Source organism: Malaclemys terrapin, chromosome 10 (assembly GCF_027887155.1).
Source record: "Malaclemys terrapin pileata isolate rMalTer1 chromosome 10, rMalTer1.hap1, whole genome shotgun sequence".
NCBI classification, from domain to species: domain Eukaryota; kingdom Metazoa; phylum Chordata; order Testudines; family Emydidae; genus Malaclemys; species Malaclemys terrapin.
The window spans coordinates 53,154,269-53,177,517 of record NC_071514.1 but is presented as its reverse complement, the minus strand read 5'-3'; the positions used below and the strand labels follow the sequence as shown (position 1 = coordinate 53,177,517).

Here is a 23,249-nt window from a genome sequence, read left to right as displayed (position 1 = left end):
GCTATCCAAGGCCTTGTGCACACTGGAGGGAGGATGTTTATAGCAGCAGCCGGCCAGTCACTTTCTTCCAGCTGTGACGAGCCCTGGGCCCTGCCCTGTTCACAGACTCACCCCAAGTAGAGCTACGTTCGCTCCCAGCATGCCCCTGTGCGCCAACACAAGAGATGAGGAATGGCAGCTTGGGGAGCAAGCGGGTGGGCTAAGAGGCCAAGGGCACAAGACACCCAGCTGGAACCCAGGGCCATGGGGGCAGAGCCATGGGGCACCTAACTTCATTCAGGGCTTCCCAGTGTCCCACTGTGGCAGGGCTCAGTTCAGCAGTGGCACACCTGGGTTCCAGGCCTGGCAGAACTCCTGCACTGTGAAACCCAGCCCTGTTCTCCAGGCCCTGCCGAGGCCTCTTAACACTTCCCTCAAGACCAAATAAGAGCTTCCCAGTGCCCCCCATGCCCATGCCAACTTCTCCCCTCCAAGCCGCTTCCCCAGCAGAACAGACACACTCAATGCCAGTGCTGCTCGACCCTTGGTTAGCAAATACTCCCTTGCCCGCCGCTCGCTGGGCCCTGCTCCACCAGCCAGTGCCTACCAGTTTCTTGGGGACCAGAGCGCAGAGAGGAGCGGTCGGTATGCAGAGTGGGCTGCAGCACGTAACCCCGAGGAGGGTTTCTGGGCTGCCCTCAGGCCATGCCCAGCCTGGAACCCCATGGAACAAGACCAAGCCCTGGAGGAAGCCAGCTGCGCTTAGTGTTAGCCCTCACTTCCTCCTCAAACTCTCTGGCTGGTACGAGGGACTAGAGAGGCTGGCAGTACCAAGTAGTGGTTTCCTGGTTCCCTAAAGGAGGTGCCAGTCACCCCTTCCTGGCCTCACGTGCCCCCCTCTGCCTAAGAGGAGTACATAGCCAGTGCCCAGGGGACTAAATGGGCCTCTCCCTGGGCACCAAGAGCTTTGCTTCACACAGGGGCAAGACTGGCCCCCTCCTGCTTCCTCCACCCAGAGTGACTGTCCCAAACTCCTGGCAACCAGCCCTGAAGTGAAGCTGGACAGTGTGAACAGATGGGGTCTTAGAGCCAGGCACTTGGTGGCTCCTGAAGATGAACTGACCTTTCAACTGTGGTTTCCATTGCCCCTGTGGCCTCCTGGTTAACAGTGGCCAAGGGCGCTTCATGAACCAGGGCTGTACCTGAGGAATCCTGGGTCCTGTGGCTGGGAAAGGGCTGTGGGGCACTTTCCTTGTTGTGCCTCGCAGAGACAGGGTGATTCCAGCTGATTTTCCTCAGCTGGCAGTAACTGAGCCAAGGAGGGCACAGGGCAAGAGCAGGGACCCACCCAGAACAGCACCTGCCCCCACCTGGATCTGCACTTGGGAGGAAAAGACTCCAGCAAATTTCACAAGAGAACCTACTGCCCTCAGGGGAAGAGGCTGCCAGGACACAGTGGTTGTCCTGTTGCTCACCAGACGAGTGATCTAAAGAACTCAAAGTCACCTCACAGGGATTTTACAATTACAGGTGGGTAAGCCTAACTACAGTACCAGGCACATTGGCTGGAACTATAGTAAAGAACAGAATTGTCAGACACATAGATGAACATGATTTGTTGGGCAAGAGTCAAGATGGTTTTTGTAAAAGGAAATCATGCCTCACCAATCTATTAGAATTCTTTGAGGGGGTCAACAAGCATGTGGACAAGGGTGATCCAGTGGACATTGCGTACTTGGATTTTCAGAAAGCCTTTGATAAGGTCCCTCTCCAAAGGCTCTTAAGCAAAGTAAGAAGTCATGGGATAAGAGGGAAGGTCCTCTCATGGACTGGTAACTGGTTAAAAGATAGGAAACAAAGGGTAGGAATAAAAGGTCAAGTTTCAGAATGGAGAGATAAATAGTGGGGTCCCCCAGGGATGTGTACTGGAACCAGTGTTGTTCAACATATTCATAAATGATCTGGAAAAAGGGGTAAACAGTCAGGTGGCAAAGTTTGCAGATGATACAAAATTGCTCAAGATAGTTAAGTCCAATGCAGACTGTGAAAAGCTACAAAGGGATCTCACAAAACTGGGCAACAAAATGGCAGATGAAATTCCATGTTGACAAATGCAAAGTAATGCCCATTAGAAAACATTATTCCGACTGTACATACAAGATGATGGGGTCTAAATTAACTGTTACGACGCAACAAAGATCTTGGAGTCATGGATACGTCTCTGAAAACATCTGCTGAATGTGCAGCGGCAGTCAAAAAAGCTAACAAAATGTTAGGAACCATTAGGAAAGGGATAGATAATAGAACAGTGAATATCACAATGCTACTACTATAAAAATCCATGGTACTCCCACACCCTGAATACTGCGTGCAGTTCTGGTTATCTCATCTCAAAAAAAGATATATTGGATTTGGAAAAAGTACAGAGAAGGGCAACAAAAATGATGGAACAGCTTCCATATGAGGAGACATTAAAAGGATTGGGATTGTTCATCTTGGAAAACAGACGACTGAAGGGGGATATGATAGAAGTCTATGGGTACGTCTATACTTACCTCCGGGTCCGGCGGTAAGCAATCGATCTTCTGGGATCGATCCCGGAAGTGCTTGCCGTCGACGCCAGTACTCCTGCTCCGCGAGAGGAGTACGCGGAGTCGACGGGGGAGCCTGCCTGCCGCGTGTGGACCCGCGGTAAGTTCGAACTAAGATACTTCGACTTCAGCTACGTTATTCATGTAGCTGAAGTTGCGTATCTTAGTTTGAAGTGGGGGGTTAGTGTGGACCAGCCCTATGAAATCATGAGTGGAGTAGAGAAAGTAAGTGTTATTTACCCCTTCACATAACACAAGAACCAGGGGTCACTCAATGAAATCAATAGGCAGCAGATTTAAAAGAAAACAAAAGGAAGTATTTCTTCATACAACGCACGGTCAACCTGTGGAACTCTTTGCCAGGTGATGTTGTGAAGGTCAAAACTATAACAGGGCTCAAAAAAGAACTAGATAAGTTCCTGGAGGATAGGTCCATCAATGGCTGTTAGCAACCCCATGCTCTGGCCCTAAACCTCTGACTGCCAGATGCTGGGACTGGACGACAGGGGATGGATCACTCAATAATTGTCCTGTTCTGTTCACTCCCTCTGGCGCATCTGGCACCAGCCACTGTCAGAAGAGAGGATACTGGGACTATTGGTCTGACCCAGTGTAGCTGTTTCACCTAGTGCACGGCTTGCTCAGCTCAGTTCAGTAAGGAAAAGGATTCCACTTGGACCATCAGGCAGCAGAGAATTTTGTAAGGATACAGTCAATTGTATAGTGCCCACTCAGCTCTGCCGATGCCCCTCAATCCCAACCTGCAGCCCCACCCCCACTATCCCAGGCCGGGCTCCCCACACAGCTGTGCTGGTGCCCCTCAACCCCAACCCACAGCCCCTTGCTAGCCCAGCCCTGGCCAATCTTGAGCAGAGACGTTGGCCAGGTCACAGCGTGCGGTAGCTGTGTGACATGGACAAGCCAGTGCTAGGCTGAGACACCAAATCCCATTTCACAGGCAGCCCAGGCAGGTCAAGCAGCTGGCTCCCTGAAGGCATGAAATGGGTGCAGCTGTGTGAGCCCCCCACTTCGGTCCATCACAGCCCACCTATGCGGAGGCCCCTCCAATCCAGTCACTGACAGCAGCTAGCGCCTTCTGCTCAGTCCTCGGCACTGCGGGCCCAGAACCAGCCCAAGGAGGAGCCTTAAGCCGAAGGTTTTCAGCAGAGGAAAAACAGCATTTGCTTATCACATTTGCAAGTAACAAGCCAAAACCCTGCACTGGTTTGTCATTTCAAAGAGATTTAGAGGGAGGGGGGAGGGAGGAATGGAATCTCGCCTTCCTATTTCAGCCCAACTGCACTGCTTTCTAAAAACACCCCTCCCTCCCTCGGTTCTGCAGTGTGCATCCCGGGGGGACAGAGCCCCTGGCTCACCCCTCTCTAATCAGTTCGGCTCCTGACCCCTCAACTGCTCCCTCCCCCCAGTTCTTTTTATCACCTCTGATTTCGATACTGCTGCGCCCCATGAACCCCTGAAGTGACACACAGATAAGAGCCGCGCACACAGCCTTCCAGTCACATTCCTCCAGCGCAGATAAAGCCCAGCAGCCAAAATAATCCCACCCTGCAAAAACACAGCCGCGGAGCTGGAAGGCACTTCTGGATCTAATTTAGAAGCTGAATTCCAACCCGCCCCTCAGCTGCCTTCCTTAGCAATCCACGTGCGCACGCTAGCAGGGGCTGGGGGAGGCCTCGCCCAGCGTGCACTGGGCTTGCTGGATTCTAAGTACAGATATTAGATCCATTCTGCGCAGCAGCAGCAGCGGGTCTGGATTGAGGATTACTAGGGCTCATAAATCCAGAGTGGTTCTAAAGGGCCTTGAAACAAGAATCGGTTTAGGTGCAGAGGCAGATTTCTGGGGTCAGCAGCCAAAGGAACATTCAGAGATTTTTACTAATGCAAATTTCTTCTACTAAGACAAGCTCCTTAGCCAGATCTGCAGTCAACACAAGCAAGCAACAGTTTACTGGGAAGTGAGTTCTCAATGGGGTGTTGTAGAATAAGGACTGAGCAATAGAATACACAACAGACAGCAGTGCCCAGCACCCTTGTGCACGCGGGTATGTGATACCCCTGGGTGCCTGCAGAAAGCACCCCAGGGTGTGCAAGGAGGATGCCAGGCAGCCATCTGAGCGACAGTAGCAATAGCAGGGTGCCCAGTTATGCTGGGCATGGGGAGCAGAGGTTCCAGCCATCCCAGCAGCACAGAGCAGCCTGCAAGGGGAGCGGTGCTGTCCAGGAGGTAATTGGGGAGAGGCCTCACTAACAGCATCTTCCAGCCTCTGGCTGAGCTGTGAGGTGTCCGAGCCAGCAGCTCCCGACATTTCTGGCCCCGTGCGCAGGGACCCAGCTTCCTGCTGGGCTGTGCAGACACCTGGCAAATTACGGGCTTGAGTGTGATTTTGGAGGGCATTTCCTTCCCTCTCCTGCTGGAGCCAGGGGGCCCCTCGAAGCAGGAGCCTCAGTGCTGTACTTTCTTGCCAAGCTATTTCCTCTGGCTACCCCAAGGAGCGGGAGATGCCTCATTGGAGAAGGTCTCCAAGCAGCAGGCGAGATCAGCCCGAGTGGTGCCCATTCCTACAGGCCTGGCACCTACAGTCAGCACCCTCCCAGCGCCCCCTTGTGTTCCTGCAGGGAACGGCAGAGCTGGCTCTGATGACGAGGATCCTCACTCAATTAGCCAAAATCCAAGCGTTTCCACCTGTTCTAAGTCACACAGAACACTTCTCCGCTTCCAGACGCCGCTCCTCGCACGCCAAGGGAGGCTGTCTAGAAAGAGGGCCCGCCAGATCCACAGAGCACAGCACAGCTATTCTGATTGTTTCAAGCATTAGTGGATGTTTTGGGTCTAACCTTCCCTGCAGCTTTGGAAGCCCCAACCCAAAGCCTTGGGCTTCCCAATGAGACCCACAACACCAGACCCACCCAGCTAATTTAAAGATGAGTGTTAACTCTGAGGTGTAATGATAACGTTTTATGTGTCAGCTATTTCACTGCTGATCAAAGCACATGAGAAAGGAGAGACCATCTTCGGTCTGCTGTGAGGGACAGCTTGAGTTCTCGAGTGCCCTAGCTTGTGGGTGGAGCCTGGGAGAACAAACCCCATACCTCTGACCCCTGAATTCAGGGAAGGAATGATTTACTGTGCAGTCTCTCCCATCATCCCCTTTAAGCACCTGCAGTAAGAACTGCCTAAAACAGACACTAGGGATGTAGCGTGGGAGAGCTAGAATGACGGGAAGAGTGAGAGAACAAGATCACCTGAGACCAGCGCCCAGCCTGAGACAGCAATAAGGCAGAGCCCCCGGGAATGGTCACTGTGCTGACACAGCAAACAGCCCGAGTCCTACTGCCCTGCACCCCCCCTTTCCCTCCTGTGCAGCAGGGTGGGGGAGAGCTCAGCCCAAGGGCCCGTTCTTCCTGAAGAGTGACCGGGGCAGCTCCCGAGGCGACCCGTGCCAAGCGACGACTGATGGATGCACCCAAAATGCTTGTCAACAGGAGGGGGAATCCAACCGTGCCTTCCCCACAACTCCCCGCAGATGCCTCAATCAAGGCTCGAGACAGCACCCGTTAATCATTGTGCTCCCGGGGCTGCCTCCCATCCCGGCCACGGCAGCAATGTTGTGCCCAGGAGACGCAGGGAGGGAGTAGGGAGAACCATTGCTAGGGGAGGAATTAGGATGATCCTATGCTGCTCATGTCAGGAACCGCCTGACGGACGGCAGCCCTTGCTGTTGTGCTGTGCTGTGCTGGCGGGACACCCTCGCGACACCAATTCACCACCCCACTCCCTGGCACCAGAGCTGAGTCTGCCCTGGCTCCCCCGCATGCACGACAGGCACATCTGACCTCTCCTAGAATGGGCACCATGCCAGGCAGCACCCGCCATGACCAGCTGTATGTACGCAGGGGGTTGCCCCCAGGACACTCTACCTTTCCCCCCTGCTGCAGCCAGCCCCAGCCCCCACTCTGAAGCCTGGCACCAGCCATTGCTATCCCAGACGTGGGCCGGGTACTGACCAGCATCCATACACAGCCCCACACTGGCCACCCTCCAGCCACTGAAGAGGGCAGAGTCTAGCACTATCCTAAGCATGGGGAGCGGAGGAAAGGGGAGATACTGTATCCATGCAGAGATCCCAAGGCCAGACAGGATCAGTCTGCCCTCCCGTAGGACCCGGGCTGTTCACCTTTGGACTGTGGTCCCTGCAGGGGCTGAGACTGTTGAGGCATAGTGCCAGATGCCTCAGCCTGCCTAGCACCCACGACCCAGCTCCCCAGCAGCTTGGGGTAGAGGAGCTTGGCTTGGAGTGAGAGAGCAACAGAGAAATAAACTCAGACGTGTACCCAGAGGAACCCCCAACTCTCCTGCCCAACTCTGCGTCTCCAACTTCAAACAGGTGAACAAATCCTGGATCTCCGGGCAAGGGGCTACAGGATGCCTACCTGAGAGCCCAGCCAGAAGGACAGGGAGGAAGCCATTACCCCGGCCTGCTGGTGATGGAGCAATGGAGAGGAGCAGATCAGCAGCCCTTGCAAGGCTAGATGGTCACCCAGGAAAGCGGAGATGTTCCTAAACCTCGTGGGATCCAGCCCCATGCCCACATATGCCCTGCACGCCTGGGGGACAGAGAGCAGGGTAGCAAGGAGATGGCATGGGAGGCAGGTCTGCTCAATGGACCAGTGTTAACCCAGAAATTGAAACTTCTCATTAGCACAGAGAGCCCAAGCGTGCAACTGACAAGCAAAGGGAAACCGACCAGCCCTGCTGCAATCCCTTCTTTGGGGGCAGGGCAAGAGCCCCCCAGCCCACCTGGCCCTCCCTTCAGGGTGGGTTTTTCTCCCCTGCAGATGAATTTCCTTCTCTAATTGCTGCTCTCTGTAAGGCCATAAATCCAACCCAGCGTGGGAGAGGTCACGCCAGGCTGAAGGGAGCACAGTCATATCTGCAGTCCTGATGGCGTAGCCGTCTTCACGGCTTTTTTGGGGAGCGCTGACCCACCAAGGCCACGAACACGCCTTTCCCAAACAGCCCACAAGCAGGGGGTGAGCAAACGCCATGTGCACCCCAAATCACCGCACGCATCTTCAGGTGACGGGCGGACACAGTCCCACACACAGAACAGAGCAGGGAGCTGGTGGTTTGGGTCACTCGCCCCATGGAATCTCCTTTTCTCCAAACATCCAACTACCTGCATTTCCCAGACCCCGGCACCTTCCCCCGGCTGAGTGCCCCCACTGGCACCACTAAAGTGCAAGGGTCACCAGTGACTTGACCCTGCCCAGCATTCCCAACAGAAGGGGCAAGGGGTGTGCATCCTCCCAAGGCACCCTCGCTCCAGAACTTCCAGTCGGACTGAATTTCGTGGTCCTACATAAGCCACTCCCGGGGAGAAGGGGAGAGAAGCCAGGCAGTTGCTCTAGGGAATGGAGGACAGTATTACTGCAGCCTGCTCCTGGAGCCACTGGCCCCTGCGAGACTGATCCGGGGCTTCAGTAGGGTACCCTGAGCATGTCCCCGTACATGGCGGAATTTCTGCTGGCACCCGCCGGGCCATGGCCAGGTGACCCCACAGGGGGATTTTGCCGTATGCTGGCCCAGAGCTGTGTGCACGGTCGGGGGCGTCTCTGAACAGCCAGAGCGCCATGAATTGGCTGCACAGGCCGGAGGAGAGAGATCTGCCCCCGAGGAGTTTCCCCAGCCAAGGAGATTTGAGGAAACCTGCCACGTGCCGCACTTTCCCCCTGGCATCCGGCCTCCCCAGCCCTCTCCTGCCCGGGACCCAGAGCGGGAGGTACTGGAGGTTTGCCCCCGGATCCCAGCGAGCAGCATGACATGGAGCATGCAGAGAAGATGTTATCCAGCGCTGCCCGAGCAGAAAGTACAGGGGAGCCGGGGAGACCACCCCCCTCCTTGTGTCAGTGTCCCCTTGACATTGAAGCAAGCAGAGACTGACGTCATTCACCGGGCGCTGCTGCACTGGGCCCATCCTCCCCTGGCACCTGTGTCCTATTCACTCCGCCCCCCGACATTGCCAGGCCTGCCTCTAGTGCCACCCTCTCCCCTGGCTTTGCCACACCTCCCCTGTCACCCACATCTCCCCCACACCCCTCTCCAGTATTGCCACACCTCCCCTGGCACCAACATCTCCCCCACTCCACCCCCCAGTGCCCGCTCTTCACCCCACACAGCCGGGCGTTGCCGGGGGAGGAAAAGCGATTGCACATCTGGAGCACCGGGGCATTTCCAGTGGGCAGCCAGCGTCTGTTCATGCCCAGTGCCGGCAATGCCAAAGTTACAAGCCACCGCGTGCATTTTCACTGCCTCTCGCGGCAGGGGGCTCTGGACACATGGGTGGGCTATTGGCCTGGCTAACACCACGCCCAGAGTCTGCTCAGGCCCCTTCATGGGCTGCACCAACCATCTTCTGCACCCCCCCAACCCCAACGGTTCAACACCAACCCAACAGCTCCTTCCCCTCCCTGCTCTGGCAGCTCATCCCAGACCTCCCACCTGGGACACCCAGCTGCAGGGCCTGCCACAGGGCCCAGCCTGCTTCCTGCAACTCCCCCAACCTTTGTGCGCCCATCAGGCAATCGCCTGCCCCTTTCCAGCTGGGGCTGATCATCCCCCGCCCAGGCCCAACCATCCGTGCTTGGAGGGGCTCTGCCCCCAGGCCCGGAAAGGGGCCGGCTGCCTTCTTACAATGGGCAGCTGCAGCCTGGCACGTCTCACTGGGAACATCCCTCTTGGCTCGGCCAGATGCAAACCCAACCCCACACAGCACAGACCAAGCTCAGAGCCCCCCACCCCAGTAACTGTCAGCAGCACGGCCCATCAACCCCACCCCCAATGCCGGGACCAGGAGTCGTGCTCCTACCCTGAGGAGGTGTCCAGTGCGAAGGAGACGAGCGAGCTGCTGAATCGCCGTGTGTCCCACAGCTTCACCTCACGCTCCCTCATCTGCAAGAGCAGAAAGACACATGCTTATTGGTTGTGTACATGTACACACACACACACACACACACGTGCGCATACAGACACACACATGGCCAGGTGCTGGGCTCCAAGCCACGGTGCTTTGGGGGCAGTACCAGCAGCTGCTGCAGCCAGAGGTGGCAATGAGACGGCCCTAGAGGCATAGCCAGTCCCGGGTGGAACACACGGAGCAGGGGTCACTCTCTCTCCCAGTGAGATCAAACCAGAGCGGCTCCCCCTGCCGTTTGGGGTTTTCCCTCCCCCAGGCCCACATGCAGGAATGAGCAGCCATCACAGAAGCTGCAGGCCGAATGGCGGTTGGCTTTTAGGAGCAGAGACTAGATCCGGGGGGCGGCAGGGCAGGGGCTTTCATGCTGAACCCCCAGCAAGGGGACACAAGCGGGAGCCTTTTTGTAGGGCGAGACACCAGGGAACCACCTCCACACGGACTCAAAAGCAGCAAGTTCTGGACAAAAGTGAACATGGGCAACCCCAGTGCATCCTGGAACGGGCATAGGGGAGCCCTGGGCTATGCTGTGTGGGTGAGCAGGCAGCGAAAGCATGCAATCCTCTTTCCCTTTCTGAAAGGGACAGGCAGCCTGGGCAGGTAGTCATGAACACGTCCCCCGAGGAGAGGGGACCCTGATAAGGTGCATTGCATATGTACTGCATTCAGGGGAACGAGCTCCCTAGACAGCGAGGGCTTTGCCTGGAGCCCTCTCCCTGCATCTGATCGGCCTTCACCGTCTTCCACGGCACATGGCAGGCTCGGCCGCCCATCAGGCACTGTTCCAAGGGGAATCCATCCCCGTGGAGTGCACTGGCAGAGAGGCAGATACCAAGGGGTGAAGCCCTGCAGCTCCTGGCCATCTTCAGTGCAGCACTCAGTGGTGCCAAGGATGGGCAGTGGGGTCAGAGGGGCCAGGAGAGCCGAGAGGTGATGGAGGCCGATTCCAAGCTGTTTCTCTCAAGCCTGCCCCGGCTGCTGCTTCAGTGGGCAGTGGTGAGCCTGCTCCTCTGGGCTCGCTGCTCACTTGCTTGCCACAGGTCGGGATTAACTACTCCCAATGGACTTTGTCGTTTTCCCTACTCCATCCTGCTGGCCAGGAGGGCGAAAATATGGGCACGGTGATGGGTCAGCAGCTGTCGCTCTGTGCACAGGCCAGCGGGAGCACTCAGATCCCGGCACGCAGGCTGCGTCCAGAGTAACCGCCTGGCACATGGCCCTGCAAGCAAACGGCAGCACTCACTGAGCTCAGGGGCTTTCGCTTGCACACGGCCACTGGGGACGGAGCTCAGTACTAGCTCCCCGCTCAGTGCGCCCTGCTCCAACGCAGCGTGGGCTCGGCCACGCTAGCCCTTCCCGCAAGTCTCCTCCTGGTGTGCTCCAAGCAGCGCAGCTCGGCACTGCAGCATATGGCAGAAGCAGGCAGCGCAGGGGAGCTGGGCTCGGTGTTGTCTAGCCCTGCTCAGAGCCCTAGCCCCCTCAGATCTGCAGGTTCAAATCCTGGCAGGGCCACCTCGTCTCCTCATTCTCCCCAGGTGGTGAGAGCTCCAGGCAGCCCCTCGGAAGGGAAATGACGAAGTGTCGGCTTGGCTGTTCTACTTGGCTGCTACCGCTGCCAGGGAACTTGGAAAGCCCAAGAAGTGGGCGCAGCGCTCTGCCAATACCACTTGCTCTCGCTCTCAGGCGAGCTGGCCTCCCCTACAGAACCAGCTGCCCCTCAGTGGGGAGGGACGTACAGAGTGACCAGCAGGACCCACAGCACCATCTGCACAAGCTCTGCAGGAGCGAGGTGATGGAAAGCCCCAGTGAAGGAACAATCCTAGCTAAGGGCACTGGGGTGAGCAGAGGGCCATACCTGGCTGAATCCTACGGAGAGGACGTAATCGCTGGCATTCATCCAGAGCAGCCTGGAATCCTTGTTGTTTTCGTGACCCTGGATGCTCTGAAAAACACAAAGGAGACCCAATGATCACTATTTGCACAGCACTGCAGAGCCGCTCTGTGCAGTGACTGTAAAGGGCACCCCTGGGTCGTTCCGGGACTCAGTTTACACACGAGTTTGATCTGCCAGCCCTGCATAATCCGGCTGGGAACCAACAGCCAGGCTGGGTTCCTCACGTCTCGCTGAGCCCCAGTAATGAAGTCTCTCCCGTGACCTTCACTGGGTTTGCACACGTGTCACTGAGCTCAGCAAGCAATGCCGCTGCTGTTGCATGAAGCGGACCAGGCTTCAGCTCCTTCCCCCGAGCCGGGCTGGCCGTGCAGGCCCACGGGAGCACTAACGGCACAGCTCTGGGCCAGTTTGTGCCACAGGAAGGGGCTGGTTTCACACAGTCACTTTTCCGAGCAGAAAGTTGCTGGCCAGTCGAACTCGGGAGGATGCACTATTCCCAGTGACAGGAACGCAGCTGGGTGCAGCGGGGCTGGGAAGCGCTACAGCCCCCACTCTGCACCCTGTCATCTCTGGTTGTGGTGCAGGAGATGGGGCGAGGGGAGGGGAGCACTGGCAGGAGGCTATGCCACTCTGGCAGTGTAGTCACACAGCTGTGCAGCCCCTGCCCAGAGCAATGGCAGCGCAGCGAGGTAGGGAAGAGAGGAGCTTGTTTCATCCTAGGACTTTGCAGATGGTCTCTTAGCCCAAGCCCAAAGCAAAGGCCTTGTCTACTCAGCCAGCCCCAACACACTCTGGGCCCCAGGCATGGCCAGAAGCTTCCAAAACCCTGTTTACCCCCCTACAGCCACAGAGGTGGTGGTGGTGGTGGGAATCTGAGCAAAGGCCAGAGAGCCTGTGTCCCAGTCCTGACTTGCTGTGGCTTTGAGTAAAGCACAACCTCCATGCCTCAGCTTCCCCAGTCAAATACCATTGGCCTAGCTCGCAGGACCGACGAGGGCTAATGTTTGCATAGTGCTTTCAAGATGAAAAGCCCAAGTTAAAAAGCCTATTCTGCTCTGAAAAGTGACTATGTGAAATGGCCCCTTCCTGCTCGCTTGTGCACGCACCAGCTCCCCTGCCCACCAACACAACTGAAAACAGCTGTCTGCTTTGTCCCCCTGTTGGCTCTGCAGGGCCAGCCCAGCTCTGGGGGTGGGCTGGAGTCTATAGGGCTGGCAGAGCTCAGCTGGCGCATGGGGAAGGGCAGCTAGAGCACTCCAGAGCTCTCTCCTGCCTTCCAGCCAGCGGCACCTGTGCAAACCGGGGGCATGGCCTGGGCTCACAGGTATCAGGGCAGGCTCCCTGGGGATCCCAGGCCACGAGGAGGGCCCCTCCACACTCTGGCAGAGACCGCTTCTGCTTATTGCCAGCTGAGCTCACTCGATCCAGAGGCAGTGAGATGCAGACACCCTCCCCCCGCCGCCATTTCCAAAAAGTCTCTTTCCAGAGGAAGGGCAGAGGATTACCTCTTGTTAACCAGCTCTGGCTGGCTGCCACTCAGCAGACGGCCCCCAGCTGGGCCCTGCGGTTAGCGGCGTTCCAGCGGGGTGGATCAGCTGGTGCCCACCCCCATTACGCACCAGACGCTGGTTTCCTAGACGCTTATTGAGAAAGTTCTAGTTGTAAAAAAACCCCAAACCACTAATGTTTTAAGAGCGTCAGGGAAAACAAAGGCCCCTGCCAGGGCTAAGCTGGGAATGCAACTTCAGGAAGCTCCAGACATCAGAAGAACTCATTCTCTCCCCAAGAGCTCCCAGGCCTGAACTAGCAATTAACTAAGAGGCCAGAACAGCTCCATGTCATTACACCAAGTGGGCAGCGAGCAGGCGCCGTTCAAATCCACCAGCCCCGCTCAGGCTAAGGCCGTCATCTCTCCCAAGCTCCCCTGGGCTGGGCGTGGTCTACGGCTGTGTGGAAATGACAGTGTGGCAGGAAGTGGGGTTGGCGCTCTTCCACCCAAACCAGCTCCCAGATACAGCGTCCCAGGGTTGTGCTGCGGTGGGCCACGGATCACTCAGACGCAAGGTAGAGGTTGCAAGTGCCGGTGCTCAGAGGAGATCTCAGGGCTGACTCCATCTGCAAGCCGCCCAGCGCTAGGGCTCACAGCCCGAAGGAATCCCGGCTCAAGGAATCCATTTGGCCTCCCTGCACTTTCAGCTGGACACAGAGCTGCCTTGGTGTTAGCTCTGCTGAGAAACGGACCTGCCCTTTCAGCGCGGCTAATGCCAGCTGTGGCAGGATTTGCAATGCTAGGGGCACCAACACAGAGCTGGAAATCTAGCACGATCGTCTATCTCTGCCCCGCGCAGGCCTGATAGACGTGGTGTTAGAAACCAAAGTGGCGCCAGCAGTACCCTATGCTGGGGCTCCCGATGCTGCTAGCACCAGCGTTGGCAAATGCACATGCACCCTCTGCCTAGACACTGCAGGACGGTGAGTCAGCTCCTGGGTCGAGCACAGAGCTGGCAGCAGGAGAGCTGTGCCCTGGAACCCAAGCCCCACAAGTGGCTGCTACTGGCCCCACTGGCAGGAAGCCAGGGAGTGGCTGGGCTCTGGGGGAAGGAGCTGCTCTCGGCTTGTTCTGTTTGCAGTGGAGGGGGACTGATCGCACCTTCAGTGATGCGCAGAACTAGACACCTCCACGGCTTCCCCCTGCCACTGCCCCAGTCACCTACAGCAGCCCATGGATTGGGCCAGGGCACAGCAGCATCCTTCATGGCACCACGTGCCAGTGCTATGGCATTGCACAGGAAGGAAGCGGGCTAGTGGCGCTGCTCCGAGAGGGGAGCCCACACAGATCCTTAGATCCACTGGCACAAACAGAACAGAGATCCCACCTCCCCCCTGCAGAGACTGTATGCAAAGCCAGGGAGCCACTCCACCCTGCATGGCTGTACAAGGTTGGAGTGCCCAGGCCTGGCATGCACCATGGGGCAGCACAGCCAGCCAGCAGGTGCAGGGACCATGGGCCTCCTGGGGGTTGGGGCGTCCTACAGACTTACAGGCTAACACACGGCAGAGATTTCATTTCCCAAGAGAACAGCTTCTGCCTGCAAAGGTGTTCCCAGCTTAGCCACTGCCCCAGTGTCTCGGGGAGCCACAGGCATCCATCACCCCAAGGAGCCACGAGCACTGGTAAGCTCATGCTGCCCACCCCTGCGCTGCCCCCGCTGGACACAGCGAGCTGCCCCAGTGAGCGTGGCTGTGTCCGGGTCTTCCTTGGGTCCCACACGCAGCCCTGCAATGTGCCGGGGTGCAGTGGAAGCAGACCACACATGTGCTCGTTTGCTCCATGGCAATGGCACCCAGCCCCCACGCCAAGGGAGAGCACAGCTCATCCTGCTGGGTTTGCTCCAGTGGATGCTCTGTATGGCCCTGCAGCTCCTCGCCCACGGGCACTACCCAGCTCTGAGCGTAACCTTCTCGGGCAGCTGACATGCAGCCGATTTTAATGGGCTGGGTGCACCCTTTGTTCTGCAGCTGCCCCCACGGCTTCCTCCTCTCTCCTGCTGGCCCAGAATGGCAGAGATGGGAGCAGGCCAGGTCTGCAGACAGCACAGGACTGTGGGCCCTTCCACACTGCCCAGCCACCTCCACCCAGCTTGCCTCCCGCATAGCACGCTGGGGCCTCAGGAAGCGGGAAGGAGGAGGATTGAGGGCAGGAGGGGGAAGGGGACAGGGTAACCTGCTGCGTACTCAACGAAGGCCTTATGTTCTCTCCGGAGCATGGGCCATAGTGCCCGGGGAGCACCCACGCTCTGCTGTGGTGACCCCAATGCATGCAGCTCACTGCTGCCTGGAACGCTCAGCCCTCACTCCCCAGCCGATGGCGTGCGCCCATTCAGCAAGGAGGCCAGGCCCAGTGACGGCGCTGGTCCCCTTAGAATCAATGAACAAGCAGCAGAACAGGACCGAAGCCGGAGAGCCCGAGGGCTCCTGCAGAACCCAGCGCAGAGAACCTGGGCAGCCCCACCACACCCCTCCAGAGCCCGCTCCCCTGTCCACCCCATATGGGATCTCCACAGACCCAACAGACACACTTCCAGCCCTGGTAATGCAGAAATGCTTTGCCCCCCGAGCACCTTCCCTCAAGCGCTCTGCAAAGGGGGTTTGACCCCAGTTTTCATACTTGGGAACACTGAGGCATGGGCTGGGTGCACCCTGCCAAGGTCACACAATGGTAGCAGCAGAGCCTGGGACAGCAGGCAGCCCGAGGGGGAGGGAGGGCACTAGATACAAATGCCCAGCCATCATACCACAGTGTGACACACCTCTCCTTCCAGAGACGAGGGGGAACCACACCGACAGCCGATCACACCACCAGTGCAGAGGGGGGCTGGCTGCCAGCCACTCTTCACCCACCAAGTTATAACGTCAAAGCCAGAGGCTGTAGGGAGCAGCGCCCCTGCGAGAGCCCAGCTGCGGGGACAGCAGGTTTGGGCTTTGAAGAACCTAGGTGCTGAGTTCGGAGCTGTGCCTCCTCCCCAGGTCCCCGTCCCAGCGGTGATGTTTCACAGCACGTGGGCTCAGTGTTCTCCGTAGGATCCGTAGCGCTGGGCACAACCGACCTCAGAGCCACTCAAACCACTCGGCAAATTCATTGACAGCGAGATCCCCTTCTGGGAATCCCAGGCACTGCGGCTCCCTGCACGGGCTGGCCAAGGAGGGTTCATGGTTAACAACCACTCTAATGTCGCCAGACCCAGAGTGCCTGTGACAGGGTGCTACACTGAAACAAAGGCCGTTCCGGAGCTCCCCCGGGCTGCACTCGCCTGCACGCTCAGCACTGCCAGTTCCAGCACCTCGAGAGCCTCAAGGTGGATGCGGCAGCCAATGGGAGGCTCTGGCACTGCTGCCCTGTTGGATGGGGGTGTGTGATACATGGCAGATGTTCAGCTGGACAGAGGGTTGGGACCCTGCCAGTGCCCTTATGGCTCTCTCATGTGACCCAAAGGGGCCAGTCCAGTAGAAGCCACGTGGAACTGGTCCCAGGTGGATGCTCAGGTCTGGATCCCGGTGCACACGGAGCTGGGGGGAGGAGTGTTTCTGGGGACAAAAGGGGCCCTTCAGAGGCGACGAGCAGGCTACACTGCACAGCTGGTAGCACGGACAGTAGTCATATGGCTAGTGAGGGGCTCCAAAGCCCAACCTCCAGCAGGGCTGTGGGGCTGGGTGAAGGGCTTGCGAGTCCTGGGACCGGGCAGGAATTCCTAGAGGACAGGTCTGTTGTAGGCTGCGTGCAACGCGAAGGGATGAACCCACTGGCACTGGCAGGCTAGCAGATGGGAAAGGGGCAAGCTAGGGAGGGAGCTGTTCACTCCAGCAGAGAGAGATTTTTGGAAGGAGAGAGGCGGCAAGCGGCCCCTTGTGTTATTAAACCAGGAGGGGGCCTACAAGGGGAAACAGACAAGCAGGAACTTCCATGGCCATGGCTTAAGTAGTAAGAGAGTGATTAAAGGGGCAGGGCTGGCCCCTTGGGAGGCCCCCTCCCACCCCATTAGACACAGACCCTCCAGGTGGGGGCACACGGGCAGATCAGTTAGGCCCAATGGTGACTTTGTTTCATTAGAAAAGAATAACAGCTCCAGACTAATCTGAAGGGAAGGGGGATTCTGCTCAACAGCAGCAATGATGGTTTGGGGCTCTTTTCCCTCGGGGAGGAAACCTTGAACCAGGGATTTCCCTACACCCAGGGCCAACGAGAGCGGGGGGAAGCCGGTACAAATTACTGGGGCCTGGCTTCCCCCGTCGTTGGCCCTGTTTAGCCGGTCCGCCCTTGCTGGGGGGCCCGAACCCTCTGGCGGCAGCCCTGCCTACACCTGAACTCCCCCCGAACTCCCAGTGGTTAACTAGTTACTATCTACTTACTCACAGTGTTGCCAATTTAGTCATTTTCCAACTAGATCGAGCGGTTTTAATTTTCTAGTTGGAAAACAATTCCATTTAGTTGGTGGTTGGAAATCTGAACTGAAATGGAAACATTACTACACACTTTAAAAGCAGATATATGATCAAATACTTGTACCTGAAAAAGCATAATAGGTTTGAAAAGTCTGAACGAAGACAAGCTTCCTCACACAGCTGTGTTTGTTCTGACAGTATCGGCGCGTTCGTTTCGGCGATGCTGGCCGACCTAATCGTTTCAAATGATGATTTATAAACAACAATAAATCATCAGAAATTCAAATGCTGGTGTTTATTGGTGTTTTATGATGTTTAAAATGTGGGGCCGAGAGGTAGCGCTGAATCACCTTGCCAACGAAACCGTACGAAGCTGGCCAGAGAGTGAGCTTAGCTCCTCTTTTGTTAGTGAAATTCCATGACAGTTTATGCACATATAGAAGGAATTAACATAATTTCTTGTTCTTGGGACAACTAGCTTAGTATGTTTTAGGGACTTGGCTCCGGAATGCTAGATTTGTGACTGGGAAACTTATATCAATATATGTTTCCTAGGAGGCCAAGGTTTGTAAAATGCATTATTTGCCATGGTCGTTATCTCACCTCAGTGCTATCTCGAGAGGTTGTTAGCTCAGGGAGTTTCTGTCCTAAACATTTTTATTATACTATAATTCATTTTTCACAGGTCAATTTAAATTAAATACTTTTTAAACATCTTTTGTTTTGGAAATCGAAAACTGTCATGTGTTTTTCACGTTATTACTTTGGTGTCATACAGCCCACCCCTACCTTTGCCCTCCTGGTCTCATGTCCCCCACCCCCCAGCTTGCACCCCCCTGCAAATTCAAACACCCCTTCTCCCATCAATTCCTGGGGGAAAAGCTGCCTGGACCCAGCGCCCAGGGATCAGAACAATACACTGGCTGTGAATGGGCAGGGACTCGGACCATTCTGGCCAAGGCACTGCAGTGACCAGCGCAGAGGCAAAGGAGAGGCAAAGGAGACGGTCGGCTTCCTAGCAGTGCCCCTTCTCTACACCAAAGGTCTCTAACGCACGCTCAAGGTCTCAGAGGTGGGACCTGCGTACTGCACGGAGAAGATGCCCTGGGGAAATGGAAGGAAAGTGAAAGGAGATTTGTTTCCATCCAGATTTTCCCCAGTGAGCATTTCACATGGGGGACGGGGAGGGACGGGGGGGGGCAATCAACCCCCCCCAACTTACATCAGTTGGGAAATGCTGGCACAGACCCTGGAAAAATCATGGAGCAGGTCCTCAAGGAATCAATTTTGAAGCATTTAAAGGAGAGGAAAGTGATCAGGAACAGTCAGCATGGATTCACGAAGGGGAAGTCATGCCTGACTAACCTAACTGCCTTCTATGATGAGTTAACTGGCTCTGTGGATGAACAGAAAGCAGTGGACATGCTATTCCTTGACTTTAGCTTTTGATACGGTCTCCCACAGTATTCTTGCCAGCAAGTTAAAGAAGTATGGGCTGAATGAATGGACTATAAGGTGAACAGAAAACTGGCTAGATCATCTCGGGCTCAACAGGTAGTGATCAATGGCTCCATGTCTAGTTGGCAGCCGGTATCAAGCGGAGTGCCTCAAGGGTCGGTCCTGGGGCCGGTTTTGTTCAATATCTTCATTAATGATCTGGAGGAGGGCGTGGATTGCACTCTTAGCAAGTTTGCAGATGACACTAAACTGGGAGGAGTGGTAGATATGCTGGAGGATAGGGATAGCATCCCGAGGGACCTAGACCAATTAGAGGATTGGGCCAAAAGAAATCTGATGAGGTTCAACAAGGACAAGTGCAGAGTTCTGCACTTAGGACAGAAGAATCCCATGCACTCCTACAGACTAGGGACCGAGTGGCTACGCAGTAGTTCTGCAGAAAAGGACCTAGGGGTTACAGTGGATGAGAAGCTGGATATGAGTCAACAGTTTGCCCTTGTTGCCAAGAAGGCTAACAGCATTTTGGGCTGTATAAGTAGGTGCATTGCCAGCAGATCAAGGGTCATGATCATTTCCCTCTATTCGGCATTGGTGAGGCCTCAGCTGGAGTACTGGGCCCAGTTTTGGGCCCCACACTAAAAGAAGAATGTGAAAAAATTGGAAAGAGTCCAGCAGAGGGCAACAAAAATAATTAGGGGGCTGGAGCACATGACTTATGAGGAGAGGCTGAGGGAACTGGGATTATTTAGTCTACAGAAGAGAAGAATGAGGGGGGGATTTGATAGCTGCTTTCAACTACCTGAACGGGGATTCCAAAGAGGATGGATCTAGACTGTTCTCAGTGGTACCAGATGACAGAACAAGGTCTCAAGTTGCAGTGGGGGAGGTTTAGGTTGGATATTAGGAAAAACTTTTTCACTAGGAGGGCAGTGAAGCACTGGAATGGGTTACCTAGAGAAGTGGTGGAATCTCCTTCCTTAGAGGTTTTTAAGATCAGGCTTGACAAAGCCCTGACTAGGATGATTTAGTTGGTGTTGGTCCTGCTTTGAGCAGGGGGTTGGACTAGATGACCTTCTGAGATCCCATCCAACCCTGATATTCTATGATTCTAGGGCCTCATGTTCCCACCTGCGCTCTGGGCCAGGCTCCCTGGTCAGCCTACATCTGCGAGGATGCCCCAAGGTCACCCTTGCTGCAGGCCACGGCAGTTGCACAGGCGAGGCGCATCACGTGGCTGGCTGCGGCCCTCGGCTCAAAGAAGGGAAGCAGGAGGCACTGTGATAGCATTTCAGAATTCAAAGCTCTCCATTTCAGAGTGGTCAATTTGTCCCTGAACAAAGGTACACTTTCCGCAGACACTTTTCACAAAAACGTTTTATTCAAAACCCAGTCAAGACAGAAAGTCTCCAGCTAGGCCTAGCAGCCGGCAGCTCTCCAGGGACAGACGTCCTTGTCTGATCCCAATAAGGGGCCAGTATGGCTCAGGGCGTGCGAGCTGGATTGCACAGCAGAACTGCCCAGGCCGGCCCGTTCCCACTGCAGTGACCCTGCCCAGGCCAAGCCAGTCCACCCTTTCAGCACAGGCCTGGTCAAAGGGACCCTTCACTGCCATGTCAACTCTACTGCACTTCAGACACAGGGTCTCATTTTAGCAGTGGAGTCTCTTTAATCCGGCCTCAATGCTCCCCACATTCGAGACTCACTCCTTGGTTCAGGCCAGAACAGTCTAATGCCCCCCCACACACACCCTGCTCTGCTGCGACTGGAGCCTCAGGCGCGTGGAGAGGAGAGCAGGGTTAGCACCTCTGCATGGACCCAGAGGGAAGGCCATTAACACCCTGCCGCATCGGACTCCATAAAGAACAGGTGTGTGGAGCATGCGGAACGGCTGGAAAAGTGATTTCAAGGAAACGGCTCTTCTGAAGCCGAGAATTGCTTCACAGGGCTGGCGCTGGAGCAGAGATGGAGGGACAGCTCAGCCAGCAGCTCTTGACTGTCCTGCCACTTGCTCAGCACCCCGGCAAGAGGGGAAGCAAGAGAATAAGGGGCTTTGATCCAGCTTGAGCATGTGGTGATACACCCACCCCTCCAGGAGCATAGGAGGGCCAGCCCCTGGCTCAGCGAGGATCCCATGAGCACTGCAATGGGAGCAGGTCAGGAAGGAAGAGGGAGGGGAAAGGGATGGGGTCAGCCAATCTCTCCCACCATGAGCACCACTCTTACTAAAGAGCAAACTGCCTTTGCGAGAGTGGGGTCAGAGATCCAGGGCTGGGGGAGAAGAAGCGCCCGCCAGCCTTGGGGAAGCAGGATTATCCCATGGACACAGTCCTTCACATGCAGGCTGGCCACCATTTAAGACCACAGCAGGCTGGCCTTTACTGAGGCATTGCAATGAGCTGGGTAGAGGACACGTCCATCTGCTCCCACCTTAGCCAGGGGAGAGGTAGTCAGCTGCCAAAAGCCAGGCGGAGCCAGCCCCAGTCCCATCCCGCCTGGGGCTGCCGGCTGTGCTGGATCATTCCCCAGCGCCATCTCCTCGGCATCCATCTCAAGCAGCTCCTGGCTGGGGCACAGGAGTAGGCGAGATGCTGCCTCTGCTCTAGAGGAGGGCTGGCAGGAACTGTGCCCTGCCTCCATGCCTGGTAGGGGAGAGGGAGCTGCTCCTGGGAGCCCCAGCTGTCTAATGAAATGCTCTAGATTGCAGGGGCCCTGTCTCCACCGAGCCACGCTGCTGGGAGCATGCAGCTCAGTGCCAGCAGCTCAAAGGACCTCATCCCCCTCCCTGAACTGGCCACATCAATCTACACCCCCCCAGCTGGGGATCTGTCCTCTCCCCCAACTCACCCCCCAGAAACGGCCAACTGAATTTACTGCTGAGATTAACACTCAACTTCTTCCTGTCCCGATGGTACATCCTCCTGCACCCCACTATCCCCTGCACACAGAGAACCCCTCCCCAGGAGTTTGGGGGGCCAGAGGTGGGCACCTCCTGACTACAGGGATGGACTGTGTCACCTCCTGGCCCTGCGGACCCCACCGAGACGTGCCCAGAGCAGACATACCAGGCTCCCATGGGAGGGATTTACGGAGGTCCCCTGGCACCGGGCAGAAACAAGGGGCTGCTGTCCCGCTCCCACAATGGCAAAGAGTACGTGGTGGAGCAGACAAACCAGCTCTCCTGGGCCTGGCAAGGAAGGGCGACTGCTGCTGGGGTGGCCGAGACACCAGGCAGTATAGATGTCACAAGCGAGAGGCGAGTGTGCAGGAGTGTGTGTAACTGGAGTGTGCTGGCGTGTGACTGGAGTGTGCCATAGCACCCCCATGTGGTGGGCTCCTGCTGGATTCTCTACAGCCAGGTCCTGGTGGGCAGGAGACTGCATGGCAAACCTCTCGGCATCCCAGCCACTGGTATGAGCACCCAAGGCAAGACAAGGCAATTATCGAGTAGGTTCCCCAGTAGCATCTATCCCCTCCAGGTTCCCCAGGCCCTCGCGCCCCCAGGGGCAGGACAAGAGCTCCCCAGGCCCTGGAAGGAGCAAATGCAGATGGTGGCTGCTGTGCCTGATAGTCAGGGGGCCAGTAGCTGAAGAGGAGGTGGTGGGCTCCGTTCTATGTGCGCGTGCGGCCCTGAGCACCCAGGATGCTCCCAGCTCAGGGTGGGCAGGTTCTTGTACATACTAATAAAGGCCCAGAAATCCAGGGGGGAGAATCTTGGACCCCCCCCCAGTGTCACCCCAGCCAGGAGCCCTGGCACGCTTGTCCCCTTCTTCTCTAGTGCCTGGGCTGGCTAATTTGGAGCAGCCCCAGAGGTGGAGTTTCTGCCCCTTTTGGCAGACTGACCCACAGCCTGGAGGGCTCTTCCCTGGCAGGAAGTTTTGCTGGAGTTTTCCTTCTGTTAATCTCAACCCACTACTCCCTGAACCAGCCCTCGCTGGTGCTGACAGCCTCCATGCACCTGGAGCCAGCTGTGCCCCCCCAAGCTATCCAGAGCCGCACTCCAGGGCCCCGTAATACACAGGGGGAGCCCGGAGATGCTCCAGCCCAACGCAAACCATGTCTGGCACACAGAGAGCCTGCTGAGTGGAGACAGCCTTGGCTAACACAGGCCTCCAGCCCCCAGCCATGCTGCTCCAGGGTGCTGGGCTGCAGCAGGCTAAAGAGACGTGGAGGCCCTGGGGAGGGGCAGGAAGAGATGGTCCTGTGAATGGGGTGTAGATGCTACATGTCAGTTGCAGCTGTTGGCTGCTGAATGGGTGATGGGTCAGCAAACTGGTAACAGCTGGCGGAAGCGAGACAGCGACTGCTGCTGCCTAGGAGCGCAGGGAACAAAGGAAAGTCACCAGCGCCCCCAACGCAGCCTCCGCTCCCATGGTCAAAGCAATAGTTGGCGGGGAG

General features: G+C 56.7%; 1 protein-coding gene across 1 annotated transcript in view; it reads right to left on the bottom strand.

Moving 5' to 3' along the window:
* The window catches only part of CORO7 (coronin 7), a 165,271-nt gene that overhangs the window by 90,848 nt on the left and 51,174 nt on the right, over positions 1 to 23,249 (bottom strand). The window contains exons 8-9 of the mRNA XM_054041318.1: positions 11,418 to 11,504; positions 9,458 to 9,540 (exon numbers count right to left, since the gene is read on the bottom strand). Coding sequence (XP_053897293.1) covers positions 9,458 to 9,540; positions 11,418 to 11,504 — 170 coding nt within the window. The remainder of the gene's footprint in view (positions 1 to 9,457; positions 9,541 to 11,417; positions 11,505 to 23,249) is intronic.